Genomic DNA, 20,909 nt, shown 5'->3' with positions numbered 1-20,909 from the left:
TCTGTGATGTGTACGCCGAGGAACTTAACTTTCCACCTTATCCACTACTGTCCCTTCGATGTGGATCGGGGGTGCTCCTAACAAAGCCATGTTAGGATATATCAGTTATCCTGTTAGAGCTTTTGTGCCGAATCCACTGCGGTGTTTCAGGTGCAATGTTTATGGTCATGTTGCAGCAGTTTGAAGGAGGGAGATTCCAAGATTTGGGAAGTGTGCATGAGGGCATGGGATAGAGGATTGTGTCATTTTGGTGGATAACATTTTGTGTGTTAACTGTAGGGGTGCCCATGTTGCTGATCAGAAGTGTCTGGTGCGAGAGAGGGAGGTTGAGGTGGCTAGAGTCAGAGTATTGCAGAAGGTGTTGTATGCTGAGGTAGTGAAGAAAGTAGATGAGGATGATTCAAGGGTGAGGGATCCTGAGAGGTAGATCTGTGTCAGCACAGAGGGATAGGCCAACGAGTGACATGCTTCAGTGAGGTTGGCTTCATAGCAATGGTTATCAACTGTACCACTGAAATGGAATGTCAATCACAGAAAACAGATGTTGTGGCAGCTGCAGAGAAGCATTTGGGTATGTCAGATTTGTCTTTAGAATAGTTTTATTTATTTATTTTTTACTTCAGGAGAGTTACAGGGTGTGTTGAGTGGTGGTGTTCTGTCCTCCCAGGCCGTTGGCATGGTGCAGGAGTAGATAGGGTCAAAGTAGTGGAATGGGGTAGTGGGGTTTTAATGAGTGTAGGATTAGTTTGAAAGATGTTTTTAATTTTGTATTTTGGGGCGGCAGGTAGCCTAGTGGTTAAAGCGTTGGGCCAGTAACCAAAAAGGTTGCGAGTTTGAATCCTTGAGCTGACAAGGTAAAAATCTGTTGTTCTGCCCCTAAACAAGGCACTGTTCCTAGGCTGTCATTGTAAATAAGAATTTGTTCTTAACTGACTTGCCTAGTTAAATAAAAAAAATAAAAAATTATAATGGATTTATATTATAGTCCAGCTGGGCGCGGTAATGCAGTATATTGGATGCCACCCGCTGTTAAACTCAGAAGAAGAAGATGGTGTATGCATTATCTTGGCAAAGGAAAAAATGCTCACTAACAGGGATGTAAATTAATGTGTGCAGTTTTTCGTTTTTTTTGTTGCGTTTTGTGCGTATGAAAACTTTCTAGGATCTTTTATTTCAGCTCATGAAACATGGCAATAACACTGTTACATGTTGCGTTTATGTTTTTGTAGAATTTTATGTTGAACTGTTTTGAATTATGTGCTTCACTAGTGTTGCGTGTCATGTGTAAACATGGCAAGAAATGCATAAAAAGGTATGATGACGCTGACGCTGGAGGTTACTTCCGGCGCATTTCTTCGGGTCAGTTTGGACGTGTGCTGCTAGCAGAAAAATGGCCTTAGACAAGCAAAATGAAGGAAAAATATTGCCTATGGATGAGAATAAAGAAAATAAAACGGAAGATGGAATAGGACTGGAGAGTATCCTTTCTAAAGCTGTAAAGCTGACCCGGGAACAATATGTAATTTTGTGACACCAGTATTTTTTTGGTGGAGGTGGGCTTGCCTAACTAACGTTAGTTAGCTAACGTAATGCCGGAAGGCTAGCGCTACGTGTCATTAGAAAAGCCGTTTACAGATGTTGTCATTAGAATATTGCTAAAATCATGTGTATTTAAGTAAATAAACATTGTCAACCTGTTACATCCATCACATAATGTAAATCCACTGCTAAAGTATATTTACTGTGATATTTTCTCATGCACCACTATGTATGTAACTACCTATTGGTTCCTGTGTGAATGTAGTAGACTGGCCCTTAACGCAGACTTGCAGTTCTCCAGATCATCAAGGATTCCCAGCAACAACATGGCTTGCGACACGGGGATTATCAAAGATACAGGTGAGATGGAGGACCGGACTATGGCAGCGAATGGGAGTTTGACAATCATAGACTATACCTTATGGTTGGCTCATAGTTTAACACTAAAATTCACCCATGTCTTTCTCTCTGTCCTAGGGGATACTGCTCCCGGCGCTTGCGTCGTCTGCGCAAGACCCTGGGCTTCAAGTGTGGCAACAGGCACAAGTTCACTGGGAAGAAAGTGACTGTCGAGATGCTCTCTGACAACCGGTACTCTGACAACAGGTAATAGCACCCGATCCCATTCTTACATTTACATTTAAGTCATTTAGCAGACGCTCTTATCCAGAGCGACTTACAAATTGGTGCATTCACCTTATGATATCCAGTGGAACAACCACTTTACAATAGTGCATCTAACTCTTTTAAGGGGGGGGGGGGTTAGAAGGATTACTTTATCTTATCCTAGGTATTCCTTAAAGAGGTGGGGTTTCAGGTGTCTCCGGAAGGTGGTGATTGACTCCGCTGACCTGGCGTCGTGAGGGAGTTTGTTCCACCATTGGGGTGCCAGTATTTAATACTTTAATACTTACAACAGTATTAAAGTACAACTGGATTTACAATCCAAATACTTCATACATGATGTGCATGAAAGCTGCCGGCAACCATCATTTGGTTCTAGAACTACAATCAAAATACTCATAATGCATGGAGTGCCCAAAGAGGCACCAAAATAGCAGCTAGCACTAAAGTTGGCCCAAGTTACTTGAATATAACAAATCCCCTTTTTAGGTATCTACTGCTGGTACTGATGGAGGCTGAGCGGGCGTGGAGCTACGCCATGCAGCTGAAGCAGGAGGCCAACACAGAGCCCCGCAAGCGCTTCCACCTGCTGTCCCGCCTGCGGAAGGCCGCCAAACATGGAGAGAGGCTGGAGAAGCTGTGTGAGAGCCCTCGTGTGGATGCCAAGACCAAACTGGAAGCACAGGTATGCTAATGCCCTAACCTGGAGAGTCAGTGACTTTCCCTATTGTTTCACCTTCATTTCTTTCAACATGTGGTTCAAGTCCTGTGCAAGTGAAGTAACAATTTAACTGAAACGAATATTTAAAGACAAATTTATCAGTTGAGGAACCAACAGTATAGGCAGCTGGGAGTGTCCTTGAGGAAAGAGCGCTTCAGGGCCCTGTCTTTCTAACCTAGCTGAGATGGCTGCCGATGACCTCTGAATGAATAATAATGAAAGCAACTTGTCTGCAGGCCTACACCTCCTACCTGAGTGGCATGGTGCGCTTTGAGCTGCAGGAGTGGAAGGCTGCCACCGAGGCCTTCAACAAGTGCAAGTGAGTCTGACCCCACTCTACTACCGAAAGGCCGAAGTGTGGCCCTTTTTGATTGCTGAGCTTTTGATCTAGAGTATTGAGATCATTTCACATGGGGCAAATGAGGCCTCAAGAATGTAGGCTACATTGTATGTTGATAGATGTCAAGTTGTCTGTTTACAAGCGGTACCTACGTGTAGGCGTATGCTTAACATATCCAAACACATTCAGTGTATAGCTGTATTCTCGGACCACCATCTTGCTACTTGTGAACTATAGACAATTCCATGTGTCTGTATTGTAACCTCTCTCAGAACCATCTATGAGAAGCTGGCCAGTGCCTTTACTGAGGAGCTGGCAGTGCTGTATCACCAGCGTGTGGAGGAGATCTCACCCAACATCCGCTACTGTGCTTACAACATAGGTAGGCGACACACGCATCCCGTCGCTCAGATTGACAGTGGATTGCACTTTCATTTGCATTCACACCTCTCATACACTACCGTTCAAAAGTTTGGGGTCACTTAGAAATGTATTTTTTTAAGAAAAGCAATTTTTGTAAACCATTATAATAACATCACATTTATCAGAAATACACTGTAGACATTGTTAATTTTGTAAATAACTATTTTAGCAAAAAAAAATGTTTTATTTTGTATTGGGTATCTACATAGGCATAGAGAGGCCCATTATCAGAAACCATCACTCCTGTGTTCCAATGGCACGTTGTTAGCTAATCCAAGTTTATCATTTTAAAAGGCTAATTGATAATTTAGAAAACCCTTTTGCAATTATGTTAGCACAGCTGAAAACTGTTGTCCTGGTTAAAGAAGCAATAAAGCTGGACCTCTTTAGCCTAGTTGAGTATCTGGAGCATCAGCATTTGTGGGTTCGATTACAGGCTCAAAATGGCCAGAAACAAAAAGCTTTCTTCTGAAACTCGTCAGTATTCTTGTTCTGAGAAATGAAGGCTATTCAATGAGAAATTGCCAAGAAACTGAAGATCTTGTACAACGAACGCTGTGTACTACTCCCTTCACAGAACAGCGCAAACGGTCTCTATCCAGAATAGAAAGAGTGGGAGGCCCCGGTGCACAACTGAGAAAGAAGACAAGTACATTAGTGTCTAGTTTGAGAAACAGACGCAAGTCCTCAACTGGCAGCTTCATTAAATAGTACCCGCAAAACACCAGTCTAAATGTCAACAGTGACGAGGTGACTCGGATGCTGGCCTTCTTGGCGGAGTTGGAAAAATAAAAAGCCGTATCTCAGACTGGCCAATAAAAAGATTAAGATTGGCAAAAGAACAGACACAGGACAGAGGAAGATTGGGGGAAAAGTGTAATGGACAGGCAAATCTAAGTTTGAGGTGTTCGGATCACAAAGGCCATTCGTGAGAAGCAGAAAAGATGCTGGAGGAGTGCTTGACGCCATCTGTCAAGCATGGAGGCAATGTGGTGGTCTGGCGGTGCTTTGGTGGTGGTAAAGTGGGAGATTTGTAAAGGGTAAAAGAGCCTTCCTTCAAGATCCATCAGTCCATTTTGCAACGCCATGCCATACCCTGTGGATGGTGCTTATTTGGAGGCAATTTCCTCCTACAACAGGACAATGACCAAAAGCACAGCTCCAAACTATGCAAGAACTATTTATGGAAGAAGCAGTCAGCTGGATCTCAACCCTATTGAGCTGTTGTGGGAGCAGCTTGACCGTATGGTACATAAGAAGTGCCCTTCAAGACAATCCAACTTGTGGGAGGTGCTTCAGGAAGCATGGGGTGAAATCCCTTCAGATTACCTCAACAAATTGACTACTAGAATGCCAAAGGTCTGCAAGGCTGTAATTGCTGCAAATGGAGGATTCTTTGACGAAAGCAAAGTTTGAAGGACACAATTATTTCAATTAAAAATCATTATTTGTAACCTTGTCAACATCTTGACTATTTCCTTTTCATTTTGCAACTCATTTCATGTATGTTTTCATGGAATACAAGGACATTTCTAAGTGACCCCAAACTTTTGAACGGTAGTATATTCATTCTACCGCTTCTCTCTTTCACACACACACACACACACACACACAACTCATTCCTGTTCAGTTGACTGGTACTGAACAACCCTACTCCCCTCTGATTCCAGGTGACCAGAACGCCATGAATGAGCTGATGCAGATGAGGCTGAGTGCAGGAGGAGGAGGGGGCATGATGGCTGAGAAACTAGAGGTCAGTGTGTGGTCCCTCTCACTGTAAAACACATGCATAGTAACTACTACTTTCCTACTGGAAAGTAGGGCCATACATCTGTCCCTACATCTATTTTTTTACTCATTAGTGCAGAGAGAATCACTTTGTTCCATTGTCCATACTGTTATACCACTTAGAATGCAGGCCCAATATATTGGTCTCTATATCAGTAGTAGGCTAGTGTGGATATTGGAACAGACCTGTCTTATGTAGCATACTGTTGAATGGTTATGGTATTGTTCCAGGCCCTGATCACACAGACGAGAGCCAAGCAGGCAGCCACCATGAGCGAGGTGGAGTGGCGAGGCCGGACGGTGCCCGTCAAGATCGACAAGGCCCGCATCTTCCTGCTGGGCCTGGGAGACAACGAGGCCGCCATCGCCCAGGTCAGTGACCCTACCAGGGGACTAGTCACATTTTCACACTACTGAGCCAAGCAGGACTGGCCTGGTCTGGTTTCGCATCCACTGCAGTTGCTGGAAAGGACAATGTGAAAATAGAATATCCGAGCCGGCACAGTACGGTTCAGGTCAGCACGATAGTGTTAAAAGGAGTTCTCGACATTAACGCTTGTCCTCTTGTCTGGGACAAGCAACAACAACAAGTCGGACAAGCAGAATATAGATTAGTTGTCACACATCAAACAATTACTCAGATTAGAATTGAATCTAAGTGTCTTCTAGATGTGCTGTCTCGTGTTTTCCCGATCTCTGCAGAGAGCATCTGAGTAGAAATATTGTATTGCATTGACAGCCACGAGCGGTCTTTCAATCAAGTGGGCCGTTGCCTGAGAGAGAGGGAGATATGGCAGCAGGTAGCCTTTAAATTAATCATAGACCACAGACTAACAAGTGAGAAATTCTGTCAAACCCTATTAATGTTCTTTGCCTCTTACAACATGCTTATCAGTCACCTTTTTTGGCTTATGGCGTTAAAGGTCTTTTATTTGGTGGGGTGACCAGTAACTTGAGAAGTCAAGAAACTGTCCTACTTTTCCGACTGACAAGTGGCTAAACGTTAGTGTCAAGCCCTGAAAAGGGTTTCTGCTTGGACACCTCTGCTTCATTATGGGCTAGTGTGAAGTAGCTACGGGACTAGTAGCAAACTTATGAGCTTAGTGAACAAGGATGCCTTATGAACTAGAGAAACTGTTAGTGAACTAGGAGGACCAGTGAACAGGGGTTTAGTGGCGCAGCCTAGTCAGTGCTCTTTCTTTAGCCGTATCAAGCTGTTATCAACCAGTCTGCAGGGAGAGGTTATCCCAAAGGCAGGTCAGGAGTCCAACGGTGGCTATCGTCTCGTGTAGTTCACCTTGGGTCTCAGTAGGTGGCGTTCGCTCCACTACAGCTCTCTGACAGGTGTCTATTGTCAGACTCTTCTTACTTTCCCTGTCGGGCTTCCTGTAGTCCTACCTCTTCCACCCTGCGGCCACACCTGTCACACCCACCTGCACTAGGCTCTGGCATGCTGCCGCTCGTGCTGTCAAACTGCATTCTATGCATAGCGACCCACACTCACATGGCTACACCCATCAGCCCTGGTCTCTATGGACAGACTAGCATCGGAGCTAAATGGTTATCAGCTTGGGAGTGGGACCATCATTTCTGTTAGATGTAGTGTAGCATTGCATTACACGTAATTGTTGTGCTTACACTTTTGAAGTAAGGCTGAATTTGGGTCTGGTCAGAAATTCCCCTCATACCTGTCCTGTCCACAACCAGTTGTATCCAAATGTGCTTTTTGAGTTAAGGGTTAACATTTCATGCACAAAGATCCTTAATTGATATGTCAGTCAATGATGTTACGTTTATGGAAGGTACCATTTGATGAACACAAGGGTTCAGAAACAGTTGGACCATAATACCTCCCCCCTATGGCTTCCTCTACTTCTACACCCCCCTTTATCTACCTCAGCTGTCTAAAGTTATGGCCTATTTTATACAGAGAAATTGCTATAGTAGACAATGTAACCAATCACAACCCTCCTTTTACTTGTATCGTTGCACATCCTGCAAATCACCAGTAGTGTGACAGTTTTGAATCCATTTTCACATTCACTATGTTGGTAATGCTCACCAACTCTAAAAGTAGCGTTGATCCCACACAGGATCTTTGATATGCCTGTAGAGTATATTATGTTAAAACAATTTATATAGAATATCAAAACATTTAAATATTCATGTTTTATATATTTCAATATTCATAATTGTATGAACATTAAAATACTATTATTACAGAGCAAGCGGTAAAGCTATATTTGACGTATGTTTTTGCTTTGTAGCACACAAATGAAACATTATGGAGGCCTAGGTAAGGTCAAAATGTCATATGGCAACTTTTTATTATTTTATTATTGACTATTTATTATTTCTCGTTCATGCTTTTTATATTTGACATTTGTATCTGTCAACATTCCTTCCTCCAAAGGACTTCTGTGGATCACAATTGTCTGGGTGCGTGAGGAATCCCTCAACCATTCCAACGGAAATGCCATTTAAGGCCATGCGCAATCCCTAGGGGCCATACTGAAGAGGGATGCGCCCTCCCTCTCTCTGTGAAAGCACAGAAGACACCAGACTGGTTCTCCCAGTCCTATTAGGGGCTTTGCCAGGGTGGTGGCACTAGTTTGTGTCACCACAAGACGCCCTCCCTACATGCTGGATGGAGAGGAGTGAATGTTACTTCATTGTCTGCCCAATACAAATTTGTGTTAAATGGCAACTCTCACAGCTTTTCAGACTCATTTTCATTATCTCCAGCACAGTAACGTTTACATATGTGAAAATTGTGATTTTCTACTTTTTGTAGAAAATTATATTATGATAACACATTCTACCCGATGACATCAAAAGTTACATTTGAAAAACAGGGATTTTCAAACACAGATTCGTGGTGACGTGGGGAGCAAGAAAATGCCATCCCTCTGGCTAGAAACTCGTTGAAGGTTTTTTAGCAGTTAAAAAAAAAATATATATATATATATCCTACCCTGTGTGTCAGAAGGTAGGTTTCCATCCAATTGGCAACAGATTTTGATGCGGATATTCCAAAATCCACAAAACTGACTTATAAAAATCAGTGTGTGATGACGTAGTGCACACAATGTACTTTTTCCCTTAAGTTCATGTACCGGGAAAAATGTTGAAAGGTAAATGTGTTTCCATCGCATTTTCAACTGTCTCAAACTGTTGTGTTAAATAGCAATTGTCACTACTCTGGTCAGATACACTGCGTAGGGTTGGGCGTTATCCAGATTTTGATAGTCCTACTGTTTCTGTACCATACCGGGGTATATGGTATTAACTGAGGTGCACACAAGGGGCGCTAAATATAAAAAAAAAAATTAAAAAAAAGTTTTAAGCAGTTATACATTTCTTTTTTGCACACAACAATTTAGGCAACAGGGATCTTGATCATGGGAAGGATTGAATGTCTGTGCTGTAAACCAGAAGCTTGATCTTTACATCTAGCCACATCTAAGTTTGCAAACCAAATGCATAGCTGGAGCCCGTAGCTTTCTAACAGTTATTGTTATAAGCAGGGGCGTAGCATGCACCCTCGTACAATAAAATACACATTTAAACAATGTGTGCGGGTGCGTGCTATGCCACGGTTTATAACGAAATCTAAGATGTGTCAAATTATATCCAGCTAAGGGCTCCAGCATATGCATTTGGTTTGCTTATTCTTTTGACCGGTGTTCAAATCAATACCGCCGGTATTTCGAAATACCCCGGTATACTGTATAACCGGTATACCATCCAAGCCTAACAGTGCAGGTAGGCTGCTTAACATGACGCTATTAAGAGCGAGAATATCTTTATTGTCAAACGGCAGTCAAGCATCGATCTTCATGTCACCAAAATAAGACCCTCGATATTTATTGGAAAAGGAGCATTAAGATCACCGTGTACTTTCACCACCCTGTGAAGTTCATCGTAAATGATTTAAACTGTAGCCTAGCTTACTTAAACTGCATGGTTTCCGGAGTTGTAGTGGCAGGACCACACACCATATCATCTCACGACTCCAGTAGAAGGATTTATAATGTCAATATTTGTGCATTTAAGGAGTTTCCACCACCATTGCTCACATAATGAATTTTACAGACACAAAAAGATCCCACCATGACGAATGAACGCCATCTTTTGGCATTTTATAAAATTGTACTGAAACCATCGGTTTCATCACAGCTGTCGTGATTTAAAACAATTATTTATACAGTTACTTTACCCGCATAACTGGATGGAAACGTGCTTAAAGATGAGCATTTTTTTAGGACGTTTTTCTAGTTTTAAACACATCCATATAAATGTGCATTTTTCAGATATGTAGACACTGGTATGGTGCTGGAGATGAGGAATTTGAGGTTAAAAAGTGGCAGAATTGTCTATTGTTAAGTAGAACGCTCCCAATCATTCCCCGCCATGTTTTAGCACTTAAATCCATCCAATCTGAAATAATTTTGCCGCATCCTATCCTCTGATGAATCGGTGTACATGCTTGTGAGACATCGTAAATCTCAGGATTCGCCAGTGTCTTCTCTCTTTAGCTGACAAAAACACAAGCAATCATTAGTCAGCAGGTGAATATATAACATTTTATTAGCATTTAAAAAATGAATATGGGCACTGCTAGGACGTTCTAACTAGGACATATGAGTCATTGACGATACTTTTAATATTTCTGACTCACTCATCTTCTAAAACGACTGACCTTTGTCATAAACAATATAAACCACGACACTTGGCTGACTCCCAAACCTGCAAGTTAGCCGACTGTAACGTACACAATGAGCCTGTGTTACATCTTGGGTGACGTGAAGAACAAGGCTTCTCTTTCACATCGGTCCTGAGCTACAGTAGCTCTAGGAATTCACCTTCTACAGGAATGTCTACAGCAACCTGCTCTGCTGCATACTTCTGTCTCTCCCAGTCACAGCCTTACATTTCAAGTATGAGCACGTGTGAGTAAAATGCTGCCGTAGGCATTTCAACAGCTCAGGGATAGGGAAGATCTCTCTTGCTTATGCCTCATGTCCTCTATCCTCATGTCCTTCTCAATACCCATTGGAGAAGGTCAGGGGAGGTATATATGTAAATCTGAATTTATATTGTATGTCATATTTCTACTGGATCACCATTTGTCCCCCACAGGCAGCCAATGAGGAGACCAAGGAACGTCTGTACGAGACCCTACTAGCCGAGTGCAGAGACACCATCCAGGCTGTGAGAGAGGAGCTGAAGACTGAAGCGGTAAGTATGGCTGACTGACTGACACTGAAAGAGTTACAGGCATGACTGTTTGGCTTACAGAATGACACATTTGAGGTTACAGACATGACCGTTAGGGTTATGGACTGATACATTTGACGTTAGACATGACAGTTAGGGTTACGAACTGACCGGGGTTCATGTTGATACGTGGGTTTACTGACCTGACGTAGTAAAGCTCATATGCTAAACAGTAACGTGAGTAGGAGGGTTAAGGACCGTACCAGACCCTGTCACTATCTGTCTATGGGTAAATGCTGCCTGATTTCTCAACTCTGCAGAAGCAGCGAGAGAGATCTGATGAAGCCAGTGGCAAGGTGTCCAACCTGCAGTTCCTGCACAGGTAAGCGAGGTCATTCTGTCTGACATTTGTCAGAGGATGCGAGACGCATGGTGACCACTATCTCCTCACCGCATCCTCAACTGTATTGGAGAAGGTCCAAGGTCCCTCAGACCGTCTTCTCCAATGCGTTTTGAGAAGATGAGAAATACAATCAAATATGAAATAAGAGCCTATCTGTACATTGAATCAGTCTTTGACCTGTGTTTGTGCCCCCCCATAGCTACCTGACCTACATCAAGCTGTGGACGGTGGTGAAGAGGAACGAGAGCATGGCCCACATGCTGCAGGCCAAGCTGAAGGAGCCGCAGACGGACGAGAACAAAAGGGGCCCTCGCCCCCAGGACCTCATCCGTCTCTACGACATCATCCTCCAGGTACAAACACACACCTGGGTCGTATTCAGTAGCCACAAAACAGAGTAAAACAGGGCAGTACTACCTGATGTTGTCCAATAAAACCTTTCTGTTTTGCTGTTGTGTGCACTAATGAATACACCTCTGATAACACAACAACACGATGTCACATTACATTGTCTGGCACATTCCAAATGTCTGTCCTTGTCGTCTCATAATGTTACAGTAATTGATAGTGAAACTGAAAGGTTAGATATTTTCCTGCTTCGTGACCACAAAACATCCAAACCTTTTTGGAGTTGGAGAAAGTCCAAATACCTCTATTTACTCAGCATACCCAGTACAAAAACTATACTGAACAAAAATATAAACGCAACATGTAGCGGTTTCATGAGCTTAAATGGAAGATCCCAGAAATGTTCCATGCGCACAACAAGCTTATTTCTCTCAAATTTTGAGCACAAGTTTGTTTACATCCCTGTTAGTGAGCATTTCTCCAAACATCCACCGGACAGGTGTGGCATATTAAGAAGCTGATTAAACAGCAGGATCATAACACCGGTGCACCTTGTTCTGCAGACCATAAAAGGCCACTCTAAAATGTGCAGGTTTGTCACACAACACAGTGCCACAGATGTCTCAAGTTGAGGGAGCGTGCAATTGGCATGCTGACTACAGGAATGTCCACCAGAGCTGTTGCCGGAGATTCTAATTTTCATTTCTCTACCATAAGCCTCCAAAGTCACTTTAGAAAATGTGTCAGTATAGGCAACTGGCCTCACAACCCCAGACCAGCCCTTCCACATCCGACTTCTTCGCCGGCGGGATCGTCTGAGGGAGGCCTGCCATTCAACCCTAATGTTAAGCCTGTAGAAATAGCATGTTTCTTTCTGACTCATTCTATTTCTATGGTTAAGCCTCTAGCAGTGAGTCCTCTTGTCCTTGTTGATGTTGCCTCATGACTGTTTCTACAGAGTCTGGCAGAGCTGTCCACCCTGCAGGGGCTAGAGGAAGATCACACGTTCCAGAAGGAGGTGGCCCTCAAGATGCTGGTGTACAAGGCCTACAGGTCAGAGCTCACCCGATGGAGGACACACACCGTCCACACACACACACACCCACAGGTGTTCTTCATAGCCTTGATGTATAAGCTAGTAAAGAAATGTAGTGAACTGTGTGTTCTATATCACACACTTTTGCTGGCTTGACCCCTGCCTTTCTGATCCGCCTCTGCCAGAACAGAAGCGTACACCAGTCACTAACGTCCCTGCTCGCTCTCTCCCCCAGGTGTTTCTTCATAGCCCAGTCGTACGTGCTGGTGAAGAAGTGGAGCGAGGCTCTGGTCCTGTATGAACGGGTCCTGAAGTACGCCAAGGAGGTCCAGTCCAAGGCTAAGAGCCTCAACAACAGCCTCAAGGTATCAGACACTGACCCCTGACCTATAACCTTCGACCCCCTGACTCTGGCCAGTGTGTAAACGTACATTTTAACACGCAGGTAACTGCCAAAATAAAGGAAACGCTAACATAAGGTGTCTTTTAATAGGGCGTTGGGCCAACACGAGTCACAACGGCTTCAATGCGCCTCTGCATGACAGATTCTGCCAGTGTCTGGAACTTTATTGGAGGGATGTGATACCATTCTTCCATGAGACATTCCATAATGTGGTGGTGGGAAATGCCGTCTCAGACGCCGCTCCAGATCGCCCATAACGTTTCAATTGGGTTGAGATCTGGTGACTGAGACGGCCATGACGCGTGGTTTAAATCATTTGCATGCTCATCGAACCATTCCGTGACCGCTCGTGCCACCTGGATGGGGCCATTGTCATCCAATGGGGGCATAGCCATGATAGCGAAAATAATGGACTTCCCAGTGTTTTTATACATGACCCTAAGCATGATTAACTCGGCACTGTGTGGAAGCACCTGCTTTCAATATACTTTGTATCCCTCATTCAAGTGTTTCCATTATTTTGGCAGTTACCTGTATCTACAACTCATGCGTTGAAAGAAAAGCTTTGTCTGTCATACTATTCATGATATAGAATCAATTGGCTCCGAGTTCAAACATGACAATATCCACAAAGTTGGTGTTCTTTTATCTTTTGGGGTGGGGCGTGTTTGTCATTGAAATGTTTGCAGGTCGGTAAACATACGTGTTATTCATGATACTCTACTGTGGGACTGTCTAAAAGTGTCTTTGCCTGATGTATCTGTCTCTCTTGCCTAAAGGATCTGCCTGATGTGCAGGAGCTGATCACAGAGGTCAACGCTGAGAAATACTCGCTTCAGGCGGCAGCCATCTTAGGTGGGTACCTGACTTGCAAGGGCAGCCATTTTGTTTCTATAGGGTAATACCCTTACCTGGGTTAGGCAACTTATCTTTGTATTGACTTTTCTGCTTGAATTGTCATTGTTGTGACCTGACCGGTATGTGTTTTGTAAGACTTGTGGTCTCTGGTTTATTTTGCCTGTGTTATGAAGCTGAGGGTGTGTTTGTATTTTAGACACGGAGGATGCTCCTGAAGCACCCGCTCGGCAGAAGGTGAAAGACAACACGGTAAGAACGAACAAAATTAGCCTCCCACATGAAAACGAAGTCTCACAGCGAACTACCCCCAATGTGCTTAGCCCTAACTCTAATCTCTCGTGGAGAGACTCTGCGTGTCATTACGGTGTTTGGGTTTTTTGTCACTGGTTATTTGAACAAATCACTATTTCGCAGGTGTTAGCATCTTTTGAATTTTGGAAGGGGACATTCGGCCGTAACTTGCAAAGAGGGTAGAGCTCCTCGTTCCGCTCCTCATTCTAGCATTTCTTGATCTCTTCTCTTAACGTTGACCCAGAACTTAATTGCGCAGCTGACCAATTACGTGGTACTTTAGTTCTGGGTTAAATCTGACTCCTCTGTACCTCAAGATCCAGCCCAGCCATTTTCTGGCCTACTTTCAGATAATGGTGGAGTAAATGAAAAGTGTACTGAATACTACTGTATGTATGTTAGTTGTGAGAGGAGGTAGTGTTGGGAATAGGAGTGTGCCTACCACGAATCATTGCCTTACATGGGCCAGTCTGGGAAATAATACTCCCTGACCTGCCTCAGTCAATACATTACAGAGCTGGAATGCTGCCTATCAGACTGACATGGAAAAACGACAATGTTTGGGGGATGGGTGAAATATCAGGAGACCTCTGCCAGACATGCTAAACTCAGCAACAACAAAAAAGAAACGTCCTCTCACTGTCAACTGCGTTTATTTTCAGCAAATTTAACATGTGTAAATATTTGTATGAACATAAGATTCAACAACTGAGACAAAATGAACAAGTTCCACAGACATGTGACTAACAGAAATGGAATAATGTGTCCCTGAACAAAGTGGGGGTCAAAAGTAACAGTCAGTATCTGGTGTGGCCACCAGCTGCATTAAGTACTGCAGTGCATCTCCTCATAGACTGCACAAGATTTGCCAGTTCTTCCACACTTCCACCAAGGCACCTGCAAGTTCCCGGACATTTCTGGGGAGGGGGGGGGGGCCTAGCCCTCACCCTCCGATCCAACAGGTCCCAGACATGCTCAGTGGGATTGAGTTCCGGGCTCTTTGCAGGCCATGGCAGAACACTGACATTCCTGTCTTGCAGGAAATCACGCACAGAATGAGCAGTATGGCTGGTGGCATTGTCATGCTGGAGGGTCAAGTCAGAATGAGCCTGCAGGAAGGGTACCACATGAGGGAGGAGGTCTTCCCTGTAACGCACAGCGTTGAGATTGCCAGCAATGACAACAAGCTCAATCCAATGATGCTGTGACACACCGCCCCAGACCACGACGGACCCGCCACCTCCAAATCAATCCCATTCCAGAGTACAGGCCTCGGTGTAACGCCCATTCCTTCGACGATAAACGCGAATCCGACCATCACCCCTGGTGAGGCAAAACTGACTCATCAGTGAAGAGCACTTTTTACCAGTCCTGTCTGGTCCAGAGATGCTGTGTTTGTGCCCATAAGTTGACATTGTTGCCGGTGATGTCTGGTGAGGACCTGCCTTACAACAGGCCTACAAGCCCTCAGTCCAGCCTCTCTCAGCCTATTGCGGACAGTCTGAGCACTGATGGAGGGATTGTGCATTCCTGGTGTAACTCGGGCAGTTGTTGTTGCCATCCTGTACCTGTCCCGCAGCTGTGATGTTTGGATGTACCGATCCTGTGCAGGTGTTGTTACACGTGGTCTGCCACTGCGAGGACGATCAGCTGTCCGTCCTGTCTCCCTGTAGCGCTGTCTTAGGCGTCTCATTGCAATTTATTGCCCTGGCCACATCTGCAGTCCTCATGCCTCCTCGCAGCATGCCTAAGGCACATTCACGCAGATGAGCAGGGACCCTGGGCATCTTTTTTTTTGTGTTTTTCAGAGACCGTAGAAAGGCCTCTTTAGTGTCCTAAGTTTTCATAACTGTGACCTTAATTGCCTACCGTCTGTAAGCTGTTAGTCTCTTAACGACCGTTCCACAGGTGCATGTTCATTAATTGCTCATGGTTCATTGAACAACCATGGGAAACAGTGTTTAAACCCTTTACAATGAAGATCTGTGAAGTTATTTGGATTTTTACGAATTATCTTTGAAAGACAGGGTCCTGAAAAAGGGGCGTTTTATTTTTTTGCTGAGTATATATGTCATTGTGTAATCCCACACAGGATCGGGTTTCACTCTTAAATCTGTCATACACTGCTCATGATAGCAGCATGACATTTCTATGTCGACATGGCAGGCATTAGTTGTTCACTACTGAACCTAGTGCTGGGTCATGAAAAATGACCTGCATTGGAACCACAGCATATGTTTTCTGCTAGCTGACAGACTAGCCATACCTTATGACAGGTTCTAGTCATTTACTTTTACCAGTCCCTTCTCTCCCTCTAATTTGTCTACCCCTACCCCTCTTTTGGCTACCACCCCTCTCCATCCAGCCTCTGTGTGAGCGCCTGGAAACCTTCCACCTGGATCCCACCCTGGTGGGGAAGCAGCCCAACCTGGTCCAGTTTCCCCCTGACTTCCAGCCAATCCCCTGTAAGCCCCTCTTCTTTGACCTGGCACTCAACCACGTGGCCTTCCCACCCCTCGACGACAAGGTGGAGCAGAAGGGCAAGGGCGGCCTGACCGGCTACATCAAGGGAATCTTCGGCTTCGGCAGCTAAATCGAGTCCCAGGCTTTGGTGAGGCCTTCAGGTTGGAAGCAGCCAGATATTGATAAACAGGCTGAGTGTTTCTAGAAAACTGTCATCCATCTGAACTGTGGAAACAATGTCTGTCTGGAAATGGCACCCTGTTTCCTTATGTAGTAGACAATTTGGTCAAAAGTAGTGCACTGCGTAGGGTATAGAGCGTCATTTCAAAAGCTACCAGTTTGAGACTTCATGTTCTAGAGGTTTCCTGCCTTGTTTGTTCCCTTCAACAACCCCCAACACACTTTACAGAGGGAAACAAACCCAATTGACTTATCTTGAATTATTTTTATTTTCAACTCTTAAAAGCTCTTTCACGTACCCAGTCTCAATGTCAGTATACAGGAGGGAGGGAGAGTAAGTGTTGTATCAAACAGGAGAAACCGTATAAATGCAGCCCACAGGGTAAATCCACGACCGAGCCGTGATGTCTCATAACACATTAATTTCTGATCGTGGTCATGCTGTCAAAATTCTATCACCTCTGTATTGCCTCAAATTTCTTATGACTTTAATATCTAGATTGTGAGACAAGTTCTCAATTTAGAGAATAAATGATCTGTCTGTCTTGTCCTGCATGCTATTGTGGCACCAATACAGCTCTGCATGGATGACAGTTAAAGTTAGACTAGACATCAGGATTGAAATGGTCCTGTTAATTTCCTTATACAACAATGGGGTTCAGTGGCCAGTGACTTTATATTCGGTACAGGAACGGACTCTAACGTGTTTATATTCTCTAATGATATGACTTTTTAAAACATTTATGTAAGTTCTGTGTGTGACAAGACAGAATGACCTTTACATTTACATTTAAGTCATTTAGCAGACGCTCTTATCCAGAGCGACTTACAAGTTGGAGAGCGACTTACAAGTTGGAGGTCAAAGGTGACTGCTTAGGATTCCTTTTCGACTCACCCCCGAAAGCTTGAGGCAGCATTCATGAACTTCTGTCAAAAACAACCCTAGTATGTCTAGAAATACAGTATTTTAGTACACACTACTTCATTGTATCAGTTGGCTCCTATTCCAACAGGTTTTAAATGGGAGAAAGGGTGCCGCTCCCTGAGTGCCTAACACCTCTTCAGCTTTTCCAGTACCGAAGCCAGTTCTGTAATCAAGAGTCTTTAGCTATTCAATGGACCTCGCATTTGCTTATGATGACTAATTGTGTTCTCCACTACAGGTTATCAATTTACCTTCTGTCTTCTCTTCAATCTAACTCTTTGTTTTCTCTTTAATTCGGGGTGATATCGGTCTTGTACGTTTTATTTCAATGCTTTTTTTGTTTCCCCAATGTGGTCATGTGTTAATAAACAGGATTTGGGTTAGATGCGTTTTGGAATGGTTTCACGCATCGTCACCCAAGATGCCCGAAAAAATGATTTCTGTAAACATGATTTGAAAACTACATTTACATTTACATTTAAGTCATTTAGCAGACGCTCTTATCCAGAGCGACTTACAAATTGGTGCATTCACCTTATGATATCCAGTGGAACAACCACTTTACAATAGTGCATCTAACTCTTTTAAAGGGGGGGGGGGGGGGTTAGAAGGATTACTTTATCCAACTAAGTGGAGTATTGAAGAGAATTGTGAAATTATGAATTTTCCAGGCTTCTAATTAATAAACGAGACATTTGCGTGACCAGAGTTTGTCCTTTTTTTTCCTCTCATGTCTAACTTCTCTTGAACGTTTCAAGATGTTATAACTTTGCTTTTTGTCGTTTTCACTCACTTTTTAGTTTGACTGATACTGACTTTATACTGTAGCTTCAATTGACAACCTCTATCACACAGACTTTATAAACCTGCTATTATAATGAAGTAATAAGGCACGAAGGGGTGTGTTTTTTATAGCCAATATACCATGGCTAAAGGCTGTTCTTAGGCGCAGTGTGGAGTGCCTGGATACAGCCCGTAGCTGTGGTATATTGGCCATAAACCACAAACCCCTGAGGTGCCTTATTGCTATAAAATGGTTACCAACTTAATTAGAGCAGTAAAAATACATCTATTGTCATACTCGTTGTATACGGTCTGATATGCCACAGCTGTCAGCCAATCAGCATTCAGGGCTTGAACCACAGTGTTATAGTAGTGCTTTTGGCACTTTCACAGAAGCCTGTTAGTGTAGTTTCATGATCATAGGCTCTTGTGTCAGGTGTGGGTGTGTGAGCAGCATGAGATGCCTGTGTTGGGTGTGTGTTTTTGTTCCAGGCAGACATACAGGTGATGCATGTTAACAACTTTCAAAGCTAACCAGCCTCTTCCCACCACCTAACATTTTTCCCTTGATCCCTTATCGGTAACCGACAGCTGGGCTCTGTCATCACGAACCGCCGGTATGTGCCTTCCACCACGCACACTTCAGACACCATCAAATGCATTCTAACCTCGTATGGGTCATTTTGTGTGTGTGATAATAGGTCATGATCAGGAGTCATCATCAGTATGAGTAGGTGATTATGATGTGCTGTTTGTCTGGTGAATCACTTTCCTTCTACTGTATACATATCTATACAGGGTTATGTACTTCAATATAAAATGGCTAATCACAATCCTACTTGTGTGTACTAAAATAATGTGGTATTAGGGTAGATGTCTTACACCTTTTACTGTATACACACACCTATGTTTAATGTATTCCCACGCACTTTTACTGCAGAAGTGTTGCCATAGGAACCTTGAGGCTGGCAGTTCCTCCAAGTTTCCCCTATCTCTGGTGTTCCTTGTACCCCACCCAAACGGTATGACAGCATGACAACTGAGTTTTCCTAATGATTATGACAGTCATGTGGTATGGCATTACATATCTTTTTATTTTATTTAACCAGGTAAGTCAATTAAGAACAAATTATTATTTACAATGATGGCCTAAGAACAGTGGGTTAACTGCCTTCTTCAGGGGCAGACGACAGACTTTTACCTTGTCAGCTCGGGGATTCGATCTAGCAACTTTTCTGTTACTGGCCCAATGCTCTAACCACTAGGCTACCTGCCGCCCCAAATATAAAGAAATTGACAACCCTGCCCATTGATAAAAGCAGCCATATTTTCCCCCTCATGGCCATTCTTGAGGAAGGCTAATGGGCATTTCCAAAACAAAAACAGTAACGGTAATTATCAATCAATGGGCAAATAATAGCCTGGTTAAACCAGACTGAACATGTGACATCAAGTAAAACAAATAATCCCTTTAATGGCTGTTTTGAGTAAAGTAATTTTATTTGGTTGTACATAAGTCGATACTGAGCAAAAATATAAACACAACATGTAAAGTGTTGGTCACATTTGTATTTATTTTTGTACCCCTTTTTCTCCCCAATTTCATGGTATTCAATTGGTAGTTAGTCTTGTCTCATCGCTGCAACTCCCGTATGGACTCGGGAGAGGCGATGGGTTCTCCGAAACACGACCCAACCAAACCGCACTGCTTCTTGATACAATGCCCGCTTAACCCGGAAGCCAGCTACACCAATTTGTCGGAGGAAACATCGTACACCTGGCGACCGTGTCAGCGTGCATGCGCCCGGTCCGCCATGCCACAGGAGTCGCTAGAGCGCGATGGGACAAGGACAATCCTGACAGCCAAACCCTTCCCTAACCCGGACGACGCTGGGCCAATTGTGCGCCGCCCCATGGGCCGCGACCGAGCCTGGACTCAAACCAGGATCTCTAGTGGCACAGCTAGCAACTGCGATGTAGACCTATGCCCTCCCATAGCTGTGGCCCTGCCCAGTCATGAATTGATTTCAATTGACTGATTTCCTTGTATGAACTGTAACTCAATAAAAGTGTTCAAATTGTTGCGTTTATATATTTTTTTCAGTATAAAATTTTAAACAATTTAGATAACGTCTAAGGCAAATCAAACATTCAATAAATCAAAAGTTCAGTAAACAACTGGTAATTAAATTAAGGCAAACTAGGCAGATCAAATAAAATAAATAGTAAACCAAAATCAAACGGCCATCAAAAGGAATGGGGGAAATAATCTATCAACAAAGAAAAAATGTGAATGTCCTTTCGCAGTATGACATGAGTAAAGGAAAAATGAAGGGGATGTGGCTGGCGTGCGAACTGATTATTTAATTTCAGAATGGATTAAAATTAGGATAAGATTAGGGTCAGGATTAAGGGTTTGGTTAAGGTTGGGAACAAGTTAAGGGTCAGTAGCTATGTTACCATTAACTTCAGCAATTATTTATTTATTTTTTGATGACATTTATTGACTTTGCATAGAAAATAGATTGACAATTGCCTGCTACGGTACGTTTCCATTGAACTGT

The 20,909-nt window shown here is 43.5% G+C and overlaps 1 protein-coding gene across 1 annotated transcript; it reads left to right on the top strand.

Moving 5' to 3' along the window:
* The first annotated feature begins 1,327 nt into the window (after positions 1-1,327).
* On the top strand, positions 1,328-18,265 carry LOC139568690 (signal recognition particle subunit SRP68-like). The gene is made up of 16 exons (XM_071390699.1): positions 1,328-1,478; positions 1,833-1,899; positions 2,017-2,145; positions 2,653-2,848; positions 3,121-3,203; positions 3,497-3,606; positions 5,318-5,400; positions 5,667-5,807; positions 10,578-10,676; positions 10,976-11,037; positions 11,258-11,411; positions 12,365-12,459; positions 12,678-12,807; positions 13,625-13,700; positions 13,900-13,952; positions 16,360-18,265. The coding sequence occupies exons 1-16, from the start codon at positions 1,391-1,393 to the stop codon at positions 16,585-16,587; spliced, it is 1,794 nt and encodes a 597-aa protein (XP_071246800.1). The 5' UTR covers positions 1,328-1,390; the 3' UTR covers positions 16,588-18,265.
* The last annotated feature ends 2,644 nt before the right edge of the window (positions 18,266-20,909 follow it).

The sequence above is a fragment of the Salvelinus alpinus genome, chromosome 2 (assembly GCF_045679555.1).
Source record: "Salvelinus alpinus chromosome 2, SLU_Salpinus.1, whole genome shotgun sequence".
NCBI lineage: Eukaryota > Metazoa > Chordata > Actinopteri > Salmoniformes > Salmonidae > Salvelinus > Salvelinus alpinus.
This window is presented reverse-complemented; position numbering and strand designations above follow the sequence as displayed.

Excerpts from the sequence above, each read along its gene's own strand:
- LOC139568690 (XM_071390699.1), top strand. The coding sequence starts at position 1,391 with ATGGCCTTAGACAAGCAAAATGAAGGAAAAATATTGCCTATGGATGAG. Across the intron at positions 1,900-2,016 it reads GGGGATTATCAAAGATACAG|GGGATACTGCTCCCGGCGCT; the intron begins GTGAGATGGAGG and ends TCTCTGTCCTAG. Across the intron at positions 3,204-3,496 it reads GAGGCCTTCAACAAGTGCAA|AACCATCTATGAGAAGCTGG; the intron begins GTGAGTCTGACC and ends AACCTCTCTCAG.